Source organism: Myotis lucifugus, unplaced genomic scaffold, assembly GCF_000147115.1.
Source record: "Myotis lucifugus unplaced genomic scaffold, Myoluc2.0 scaffold_6, whole genome shotgun sequence".
NCBI lineage: Eukaryota > Metazoa > Chordata > Mammalia > Chiroptera > Vespertilionidae > Myotis > Myotis lucifugus.
Genome location: NW_005871054.1, coordinates 13589906 through 13601284, shown reverse-complemented (window position 1 = coordinate 13601284; position 11379 = coordinate 13589906). Strand labels below are relative to the sequence as shown.

Genomic DNA, 11379 nt, shown 5'->3' with positions numbered 1-11379 from the left:
ATGCACTCACTGAGAATCGCCCGCGCCAGGGCGCAGCGCTACAAGTGTAGGCAGAGTGTGGGTGGGGCGAGAGGGGACTAAGGAGCCCCCGCGGCTCCCAACGCCGGGGCGTCGGTTCTTCATCCTGCCCTCGGGGCGGACGGAGCGATCCCGGCCCCCCTCCACGCCCCGACCATGGTAGTGTTCAATGGCCTTCTTAAAATCAAAATCTGCGAGGCTGTGAGCCTGAAGCCCACAGCCTGGTCGCTGCGCCATGCAGTGGGACTCCGGCCACAGACTTTCCTTCTGGACCCTTACATTGCCCTCAACGTGGACGACTCGCGCATCGGCCAAACGGCCACCAAGCAGAAGACCAACAGCCCGGCCTGGCACGACGAGTTCGTCACCGACGTGTGCAACGGGCGCAAGATCGAGTTGGCCGTCTTCCACGATGCCCCCATCGGCTACGACGACTTCGTGGCCAACTGCACCATCCAGTTTGAGGAGCTCCTGCAGAACGGGAGCCGCCACTTCGAGGACTGGGTGAGTCTGGCGCCTCCCGGTCCAGGAGCCCAGCTGTGGGGTCCGGGCTTGGCTGGGGGTGCGAAGGGGAGACTCGGGGCCTTGGCTTTGGTAGTAGGGTGCAGGGACTTCACTGTCACCTGGAGTGTGTGTGTCTACCGAAGTCTCAGTTACCTTGGAGAAAAGCACCCTCTGCTTGGTAGTTGGGGAGAGGTCGTAGGCATAGGAGTAAAGAAGAAGAGACTTGGGAAGAGGGTCTGGCTCTTTGCCCCCTCCAGCCAGCGGGTGCTACAGGGACCTCTCCAGCTGAGAGAGCCCCGAGCCAGTGCCTGAAGGTTGGCGGAGAACCCGGCGCCTTCCGCAGGCGCGTGGTGGGCTGGCTGTGTGTGATTGTGTGTGGGTGGGTTCCTCTGTCCTTGGACAGGCACGTGGAGCCCGAGACTGAAGGCTTCTTGCACGTCCTGGCTTTGTCCTGCTTCACCGAGTCTGGAGCTGCTTTATTTTCCCCTCTGGAGGAAGCTAGCTTGTTTCTATTCTGTGGCGTGGTGGGTAGCTCATCTTCGGACCTACAGGGAGAAAAATGTGTTCTCCTCCAGGATGCCCCCTCCAGGGTCCAAGAAACATCAGCCCAATGCATTACCCCGCCATCCAGAATAAGTGTTGTATTTAAAAAATGGTTCTGCTTGCGAGTAATTGAAAAATCAGTGCTTTGAAACCTACTTATAGTTTCCCTGTTTTGATTTTCAAGATATGTGGGATGAAATACCATTTCTAAGTCTGAGACTGAGTTAATTGATTACATTGTCAAAATATTAGGGGCTGGGAAATAGGCCTTGTCCATGGACTATATAAGCTAAATGCCTTCAGCCTCAGTACCCAGAAAAGCAGGGAGAACGCAGCCTTGTTTTAGCTGTTCTAGGAGGGATAGTGTTAAATGAGGAAATAAATTTCTGTATTTTTAGAAATTCTTGTTACCTGTTTCCACCAAGAGCAGGTGTGGATCTGGGTGTATATGTTTTCAGGGTTCTTTGATCTCCACAAGAAGAGAAGTATCTGCTTCTCGCGGAGAGATGTAGAGAAATCATCTAATTACTGAGAACAAATAACTTCATGATTGTCCTAGGGTCAGAGGTTGCATATGAATCACCTTGGCATATCACCTCACATATTTTTTTCAAGGCAATGGACTTTTAGGGGAGAATCAGAAAAAGCCTCTTCTCTTTATGCTCAGGGCTGTGATGTAGGCTGCCCGAAACCATGGTTACGGGGCTTGCAGGGAAGCTCCAACACACCACACCGAGTACATCCCTGGGTGATTTGTGACTTACACTTTGGGAAGCAGGCAAACCTTTGTGGAATCCCAAAGAATGCAGTGCCATTCCATTCCACAATGCTCCGGACCTCTGCCTCCCTCCCACCACCCGAGTTTCCACTCATTCCCCATGTCCTTTCCACACAGGCCTGTTAGTCCTTTTACTCATGAAAGCAGTATGTGTCTGAGGGGGAGCTGAAGAGATAACTAATTTCAGAGCCAGACCTTAATACTAAACAACTATGGTTCTGAAGTTGTTGTTGTTTTAGGATCGGAAGGAGATAAAAACCATGACTATGGTTGTGAGGAGACGGGGCCTTTTGCTTTGTATGCGGAGGAGGGAGTTTGAGGAGAGGCCGAGAGCAGCAGGTCCGCTTTTATTCAGAGAACAGGTCTTGGTTGGAGCGGGAGATGTCTGAGTGCCTCTGGTGGTGCTTTGTTGGGGCCCACCCAAACCCTGGGCCCAGCAGGGCACCATTCCCACTTCTGAGCACTTCCAGTGAAGCGCACAGTGGCCAGTAGTCTTGCTTGGTTATCTTTCTCTGATCTTCTCAAATTCATGTTGGATTTGGCCCTGGACCAGATCACCTAGTGCACAGGCACGTTTTACAGACAAGGACATTGTGTCCCAGAGAAGCTACGTGGTACCCGAGGTGACATGACAGGCAAAGGGGGGTTGGAGGTGAGGCCCACATCTCCTCTTGCTCACCACTGTCTGGTGGGGAACTGAGCCTCCCTGGTCTGTTTTCCCTGCAGATCCGTCTGCTGCGTCCCTGAACGTTTTTATTGTACGTGATAATTTAAAGAGCTTTCAAAATCATCATCTCATGATCCCTTTTGCCTTATAGCAAGTGTGAATTAAGTATGACAGGTATTGGACAGTTTTAAAGAAACTTGAGCTACAGAAAGGCTAAAGGCATCGGTTAATGAAGCAAGAAGTGGAGCTGGTTCTCTTTGCTCACCTAGTGTTGTTTTCACTAGAGGAAGCTGTGGCCACTCTGGTTCCTCCAGCCCGAGGGTGGGCGTGCATCAGCAGAGGTTGATTGGCCCTTGGAAACAGAGCCAAGTTGCACGTGGGCTGAGTAAGGTCACCTTTCCCATTCCCATCAGCCAGGGCACCACTACAGAATCACACCTTAGGGTAGAATTCCCCGAGCTCAGGCCTTTGCACTCCTTACCTGGCCGTGATGAAGAGATGCACCCTTTTCCAGGTGTGGCTAAGAACTCTGAGGGGGAGCTGGAGCTGCTCCTCGCATTGCTGTGGAACGTTTCATTCTTCTGAGCGATGAATTCACCTGTATTCGCTGTTTGTTGCTCAGATTCAACCAGGGAAGTTTAGCATTCTAATCCAGAGGTAAAAGAGATGATGGGTGACTCTCCAGGGGCTTCCATTTAACCAGGGAAACAACAATAAGGTTCTAAATGAATATTTGAAGGAATTCAGAAAGGGAGTAGGCTAGGAGAGCTGGAAGGCTCTGGAGGGTTCCTGAAAGGAGGCATGCACTGGGTGTGAAATGTGGGCAACATTTAAAGAGGTATTTATAAGAGGAGGCAGTGGTTCATGGGCACGGACACAGCTGGAATAAAAGCGGAGAATGCCTGTGGCCAGCGTCAGAGAACGGAGTAGCACAGCTGACACGGAGGGTGCCTGTCAGAAAGGAGCAGGCAGGGTCACGTTCCCTAAATTTAAGACGTATTATCTGGGTACTGCCTGTGCTATTATTTACGTAACAGTTTTCAACATTGATTCTTTGACTTTCCACTTGAGCCCCAGTCTTCATGAAATCACAGGTTTGGATACTGTTGTTATGACTTTTCTTCATTCAGATGAAAATAAACACATGGCCTCTGAAGTAAAAAGAAGAGAAGTTCATCTCAGGTGACTCTTAAAATCATTAGTGAGACGGGGGACACATTTTGGAAACACTGGAGTAGGAGGGAGTTTAGACAACTGGGGTGGGTTCCAATGTGTTTAAAAGCCAGGCTGAGATCATTATTCTTCAGATAATGGGAGACGTATCAGTTGTGATGACAAAGAGGGTTCTTTAGAGAAAGCTTATTACAGAGACATGGGAGGATTTCACTTGTGCTTGAAGCAGAATCCCAGTAAACACTGTTGCTATAGCTCGGTTTTCCAAGAACAAGATAATAACGCTACTCAGACTTCAGTGTGCATACGAATCACTAGGGGAAGGTGTGAAAAATACAGACCCTCCCGCGCACCTCCAGAGCTGTTCATTCTGTGGCTTACGATGAGTGCTAGGAGTCCTCATTTTTAACAAGCTGTCCTCAAGGTTTGGGACCAGAAGATGCTTTGGGAAACCCTGGGCCAGAATAGCTCCAGGTAATTAATGTATCAAGATTTTGTACAGAGATGTCCTGAAATTTTCTAGTAGGCCTTTGTAAGTCCTAAAGCAACATTTATAAGCATAATCGTGTGAACTAGAAATATGGGGATTCATGTTAGAATCAGAGGCTAGAGGGAGCCGCATTAGCATTTAGGACAGACGGTGGAGAGCACAGTAGATGACAGAGAGCATGGATGGAGCACGCAGGTTGACAGCTGGCTGGTCCCCTACACACGCAGGAGTTTGCTCTATAGTTTAAGTAGTCTACTTAGGGCTATGTACCGAGCTCAGTTCCCTATTTCCTCACCCCCTTGCACCACCCCTGCTTCTGAAGACATCTTTGCTTAGGGTCACTCCCTTGCTTCATCCTGTAGAAGAGATGCTGAGGTACTCATAACACAGAGGTAATGACAAAGTCATCTTTAAAACATTTTTAAAAAAATTTATTTCAGAGAGGAAGGGAAAGGGAGAGAGAAATAGAAACATCAACGATGAGAGAGAATCATTGATCGGCTGCCTCCTGCACACCCCACACTGGGGATCAAGCCCACAGCCCAGGTATGTGCCCTGACTGGGAATCAAACCATGACTTCCTGGTTCACAGGTCGACGCTCAACCACTGGCCAAATGTCTTTTGAGAGGCGGCTCAGCAGAGCACTGACAGGCAGAGCTCTGGAGACAGGATGTGTAGGTTTGAATCCCATCAATCTTTCGTGACCTTGAGTGAACCATTTAACCTGTGCTTCTGTTTTTTTCCTCTGTAAAAAGTGGGTGACAATAAAAATACCTAGATGAAATAAAATGGGGCTGTTGTGGGTGAAAGGAGTCAATATCTGTCAAGTATACAGGCCAATGCCTGAACCTTAGGAAGGGCTCAATGGATGCTTAACTGCCGCACGTATTGTTATGTCCCCTAAATCTCCCAGGGGTGCTGGCCAGTTCTGTACTGAGGTGATTATTCTTCAGCACCCAAGAAGCCAGCTTTACATAGTCTCCAAAATATTTCTCTTCAGTAGGGCCATCTTATTTGGCAAGGATTGAGACACTGAAGTTTCTGTTTCATGTTTCCAATATTGCCTATTGACGGGGCTTCTCAAATCATCCTACCCTGCTGATGCTGGGAGATAGGCCTGCACTCTGTTTGGAAAAGTTAGGCTCTGGGGCTGATTTTCCTTTGGCGCAAGAATTCTGTGGGGAGATTCTTACAATGCAAAGGCCAAGGAAAGGCCCCTCTTGGTTTAGATGCTGATGCCCTGGGCAAAGCCTGAGGACACTTGTGATTAAACAAGTCCCTGCTGAGTGTCATCCGAGATGGTGGCCTGAGCACACCTGGATACACACTGCCCACAGGTGTATCTCAATCTTCAGGACTTTTGTAGGGAAACCTTAGAGGAAGTATGGAAATCTCCATCATCATTTAAATAGACTGAGGTGGAAGGGGGCTGGGAAGAGGGTGGGGAAGGACTGGGAATGGTCCATGTGCACCTGGGAATGGTTTATGCACCTAAAGCCTGCATTTGTTCCCCAGCAGTTGAGGGTCTGTGGGTCTCTTGCTACTCTATTCCCTACTGACTCCTAAAATTCTAACCTTCTGATTAAATATTGTTCCCTTTGATACACAATTGGTCGTTTAATAACTACCCTAAGGGTTAGTTCTCGCCCCAGTGCTATCACAGCCCCATGGCATTGGGGCCCTGAAGTTAAAGGGCCTCGGGCCTCATGGGCTTTGTCTGTGGGTCCTGTTTCTTCTGTGTGTTTTTGACCAGCAGCCACTTTAGAGACTATTTGAGGCCCTCAGTTCCTTAGCTCCTCAGTGGGCCCCTTTCCCTGGAATCTGAGTTCTAATCACAGGATGCCTCTAGCACTCACTAGTTGAGTGCCTTTGAGCATGTGACTTAACCTGTGCTTTAGCTTTTATAAGCCCATTAATCTGTAATGTGAGAATATAACAGTTCTTACCTCTTAGGGTTGTTGTGAGAAACAAGGGAATCTATGTAAAGCTTTTAGCAAAGGGCCAGGCTACAATGCATTTTAATAATATTATTAATACTTGAAGAGTTATGTGTATGTGTTCATAGTTTTAGAACCTTCAGTCAGAACATAAATCCAGTGAAAGGTATTATTTTCCTTGAGTTGTGAATGCATTTATAAGAAAATCTCACATAGTCTACAAGTAAATTTAATTTAGTTACACTTAACAAATTGCCTTTTTGAAAATATTACAATTACTTGAAATGAGGTTGTTTTGGGAAGTCTAGGAATTGTGGCCACGATAGTCAAAGGTTAAGTACTTATTGAGGCATATGAGTAATTGGAAATAGGGTATTTGGGAGCCGCTGTTTTGGTTTCACTGTACTAATTTTATCTAGCTTCATGGATTTAAATATATTCTCAATGCTGTTAACTCTAAATTCCTAATTCCAGCCCATACCTGTTCTTGAACTTCTGAACTCACATAAATGACTGCCTTTTTGGCATTGCCATTTGATTAAAAAAATTCTTTTTTTAAATTTTTTTATTGATTTCAGAGAGAGGAAGGGAGAGAGAGATAGAAACATCAATGATGAGAGAGAATCATTGATCGGATACCTCCTGCACACCACCTACTGGGGATGGAACCTGCAACGCAGGCATGTGCCCTGACTGGGAATTGAACCATGACCTCCTGGTTCATGGGTCGCTGCTCAACCACTGAGCCACACCTGCGGGGCAACCATTTGATTTTGTAAAGGACATCTCATACTTAATTATGTCTAAAACTGTATACCTGATTTCCCCCACCTCCCTCCCTGATCTAAGCCTCTCATAGACTTCTCCCAGCTCAAGAAATGGCAACTCCATCCTTCCAATTGTCCAGGCTGGAAAACGTGAGAAGCCATTTTTGATGCCTCATATCCAGTCCATCAGCAGTATCTGTTGTCTACCTTCAAAATGTGTCCCAGGTCTGATGATCTTTCTAACACCACTCTGGCCAAGTCCCTGTTATCTCATACCTGGAATATTTCAGCAGCCTCCTAACTGGTTCACCCAACATAACCAGGTCACGTCACTCTGCACGTAAATCTCTCAGGGTAAAAACGCAAGTCCTTATCATAATCTGCAAGGCTAATATGGTCAGGCATCCTGTTATGAACACTCTGACCCCATTGCTCATTACTCTTGACCTTGCTCACTCCTTCCCAGACATACTGACCCACTGACACGCCTTAAAAATATTCACCATGCTCCTGCCTCAGTCTTTGCACTTGCCATTTCATCTTTCTAGAATGTTCCTTCCCCAGATACCTCATGGCTCAAGTTTTTACCAAATATTACTTTCTCACGAAGGCCTTTTCTGGCAGTCCTTTCTAAAAATTTAACATCTCTTTGACATTTTTATAAGCTCCTTTCCTGCTTTATTTTGCTCTTATATATTTTTCTTATTTATCTTTATTGTCCATCTCTAACACCAGAACAAAAGTCCTGTAAATGCAAAGGTTTTCGTTCATGGCTGTATTCTTGGCACCCAAAACAGTTCCTGGCACATTGTTGAATGAATGAATGAAACGAGTGTGTATTCCCTAGTACCTCCTATTCTAGATATTGGGGGCTTGGTAAAAACAAAAGTTGTGTTTGGTATTATTTCTGCCTTCGAGGAGTATGAAGTCTATTTGGGAAACCTAGTAAGGCAAGTGAATTCCGTAAGAAATCTTTCTGTACAGTTGAAAGAAGGAAGATTTTTTACTTATAAAAATCTGTGTAGTCCATAAAGATGTTTTAATGAGGGAATGCTATATTATTTCCCATGTAGCAATTCTGAACTGAAGTGTCTCCATGAAGTCTGAGGTTCTATGATTTCAGTAGAAATCATATACCCTCCAGGGGCCCAGAGCCTATGCAAGATGCTGGGATGAGGGGAGAAGGAAAAGGCCCACTTGTCCTTCCTTTGCAGAGATTAAAATCAAGTGTGTATGGAAAACAGTATGGACTTTCCCCAAAATTAAATATGGAGCTGCCATTTGACCCAGTAATCCCATTTCTAGGACTATATCCTAAGAAACCCAAAACACCAATCAGAAAGAATATATGCACCCCTATGTTCATAGTAGCGCAATTTACAATAGTTGAGATCTGGAAACAGCCCACATGCCCATCAGTGGATAAAAAAGGTTGTGGTACATTTACACCATGGAATACTATGCAGAGTAAAAGAACTCCTCTTACACACTGAGACATCATGGAGGGACCTGGAGAGTATTATGCTAAGTGAAATAAGCCAGTTAGAGAAAGACAAGTATCACATGATCTCACTCATATGTGGAATCTAATGAACAAAATAAACTGATGAACAAAATAGATCCAGAGACATAGAAGCATGGAACAGACTGTGGAATCTCAGAAGGAAGGTGGAGGAGGGTGGGAGGTGGGAAGTGATCAACCAAAGAACTTGTATGCATAACCCTTGGACAAGACAATAGGGTGGTGAAGGCCTGGGGTAAGGGTGGGGGTGGGGGCGGGCTAGAAGAGATCAGTGGGGGAAAATAGGGGACATATGCAATACTTTCAACAATAAAGGTAAAAAAATCAAGTTTAAATTTGCATAAGGGCTTTAGAAACAAAACCCTTTGTAGTTGGCAGCAACAAGAAACGAAATTTTAAATTCCAGCGCCTGAACTCACAGAGCTCACTGAGGCATTTCCTTCTTCCAGGGGCTTCACTTAGATTAAAAGAACTCCAGAGCAGGCCTGCAGTGTTTTACATAAATAAAAGCTACACTTGGCAAAACATTATATTTCTCTCCAAGTTCCTCTGGGTATATATGGGCTTGTTAAGTAATTACAATCTATTATAATGCTAATCAGCAGGGCTGCACCTGTTTGAAATCTAGTTTTCTGGCAGAACCCAAGTGAAGTGGCCAAATGTCTACTGTGCTGGGAGAACCGAGAGGACAGGAGCATACTATTGTCATTGCAGCGTCTGAACAGAATGAAAAAGTGCAGAGGGAATGTGACTGAGCTCTCTAATCTCGTGTCTTGGAGGGAAGCATAAGCCTGATACCAAATCCAAGTGCAGAAAGGGGGATCTCCCCTGCCCCCACCTCCTCCCGTCCCCTCTATCTCACCTTGAAGTCTCAGAGAGGTCGTTTCTAAGCTAGTGAAAAGTCACCTTTATTTGCCACCAAGGAGTAAACTCATTGAGCTAATGATCCCAAGAAGTAGATCAGAGTGAGAATGTAATCATGTTCAAGAGGGTTTTGAAAAATCATGGCAGGTGAATCTATAATTAACCATTGAGGGGGGAAAATCGTCTTTGATTTTGCTTTTGTCCTTCCTGAATAGAGTTGCTTGTTTTTCAGATGATAACATCTTTTGGTGCCAGTCATCTTTTCCCAGCCAGATGTAAGCATCTGTGAGCAGGAAGTGTGTCTCCTCCCCACTCCTATCCCCCAAGTGGCTTGCCAATCAGAGTATAAGCCATGCAGGAAGTCTACGTACCTACTCATCAGTTGGTTGAATAAAAGCCTGCCCTTTGGGGTCTGATTTGTAGAAGCTCAAATAGGCAGCATTCTTTAATCAGACTGGCTTGACTTCTGCTCTTAGAAGTTCATCTGGTACAGTCAAAAAAAAAGATGGTGGATGCCGCTAAAGTTTCTAACCAGTGGACAAAGTGGTGTGTTCACTCATTGTCCTAGCCATTTTTTTTTTATCCATTTAGTAAATATTTATTGAATACCTTAGTTGCTAGGCCCTATGCCAGGAGCCTGTCCCTGCTGTCATGGAGTATATAATCTTGTAGGAGACACGATATGAATCAAGGAATAACACATATACTGGTTTGTAAAATTACAACTAAGAAGCAGAGCTTATCACAAGCCTTTCAGAATTGGAGTCACCTAGACCTCACCTCTTCCCATAGGAAATTTATTGAATGAGAGTCAGGTGACTTCTATTAATTGGTGGCGTTGGACCTTAGATTCCTCGTGAGTTAACATAGTCCAGTGATGGTGAACCTTTTGAGCTCGGTGTGTCAGCATTTCGAAAAACCCTAACTTAACTCTGGTGCCGTGTCACATATAGAAATTTTTTGATATTTGCAACCATAGTAAAACAAAGATTTATATTTTTGATATTTATTTTATATATTTAAATGCCATTTAACAAAGAAAAATCAATCAAAAAAATGAGTTCGCCTGTCACCTCTGACACGCGTGTCATAGGTTCGCCATCACTGGCATAGTCTGAGGCTATGTAAGGCCTCTCTTAACAGGGATCCTGACTTGGCTGTCTGCATTTTAGGCCTTGACTTTGCTCAGCCTAGCACTTGATAAAATTTCACCTTTATTGTTCTCCAGGAAGCTAAATCTTGTCTCCCCTGAAAAAGTGCCAGCTTCTGCTTTTGTTTCCTCCTCATCTTTCTGCAATGCTGTGATCAAAATCACAAAGCAATTTTTGACGGCTTGCTTCTTGATCTAGTGTTCAAGGCCCATAAAAAATACATGTATTTTTAAATGGCCCTCTCTCTGGATCATTGAGCCACTCAGAGGAGAGTCTGAAAACAAACAAGCAAGTAGAATTTCTAGAACTCAGGGTTTCCGAATCCATCTCTCTACTTTCTGGACCTAAATCATTTTAGGTAGCTGAGAGTCCCAATCAGCCAGCAAAGCTGGAGCATGTGACCTGTCAGCATTTGCCAAAGTATCTTCTCCTGGCTGTGATCAGAGAGGTTGGGAAATGTTACAGAGTTAAATGCATATTAGTATATTAAAGTTTCATGGATGGCCCATTGCAAGGGGACTTGTACGTCCCTGTATATAACTACACATTTCTATGATGAAGATATTATCACAGAATGCTCTTTCTTACTTGTGAAAAAAATTATTAGGATCATAGAACTAGTGTTTTCTGGACAAAGTTTTGAAAACCATAATAGATAAAAGAAGGAATGGATCTTCCTCAAGTGGACCATTTGAAGATTCAACAGTAACACCTTTTTATGCAACAGTGAAGTTGAAGACCTGGGAATTCATAGGAGAGGAGGTTCACATGGGTTCTAGTTAGCAAAGGCTTCTTGGTAAGATTTGGAGTCAGGCCTTGAATAAAATGGAATCTGAATAGACAGGGAAGTGAGCCCCTCTAAATTGCAAGAAGAGCATAAAAAATGTTGGAAAGCAGTTTTTTTTAAAAAAATTGTTTTTATTAACTCTCACCTGAGGACACACTTATTGATTTTAGGGAGATG

General features: G+C 44.9%; 1 protein-coding gene across 2 annotated transcripts in view; it reads left to right on the top strand.

Moving 5' to 3' along the window:
• The window catches only part of PRKCE (protein kinase C epsilon), a 436307-nt gene continuing 424928 nt past the window's right edge, over window positions 1-11379 (top strand). The window contains exon 1 of one of the 2 annotated variants that reach the window (XM_006083394.1): window positions 1-522. In XM_006083394.1, the coding sequence (XP_006083456.1) occupies window positions 175-522 (348 nt within the window). In that variant the 5' untranslated portion in view covers window positions 1-174. The remainder of the gene's footprint in view (window positions 523-11379) is intronic. The other variant, XM_006083393.3, reaches the window with a different exon arrangement.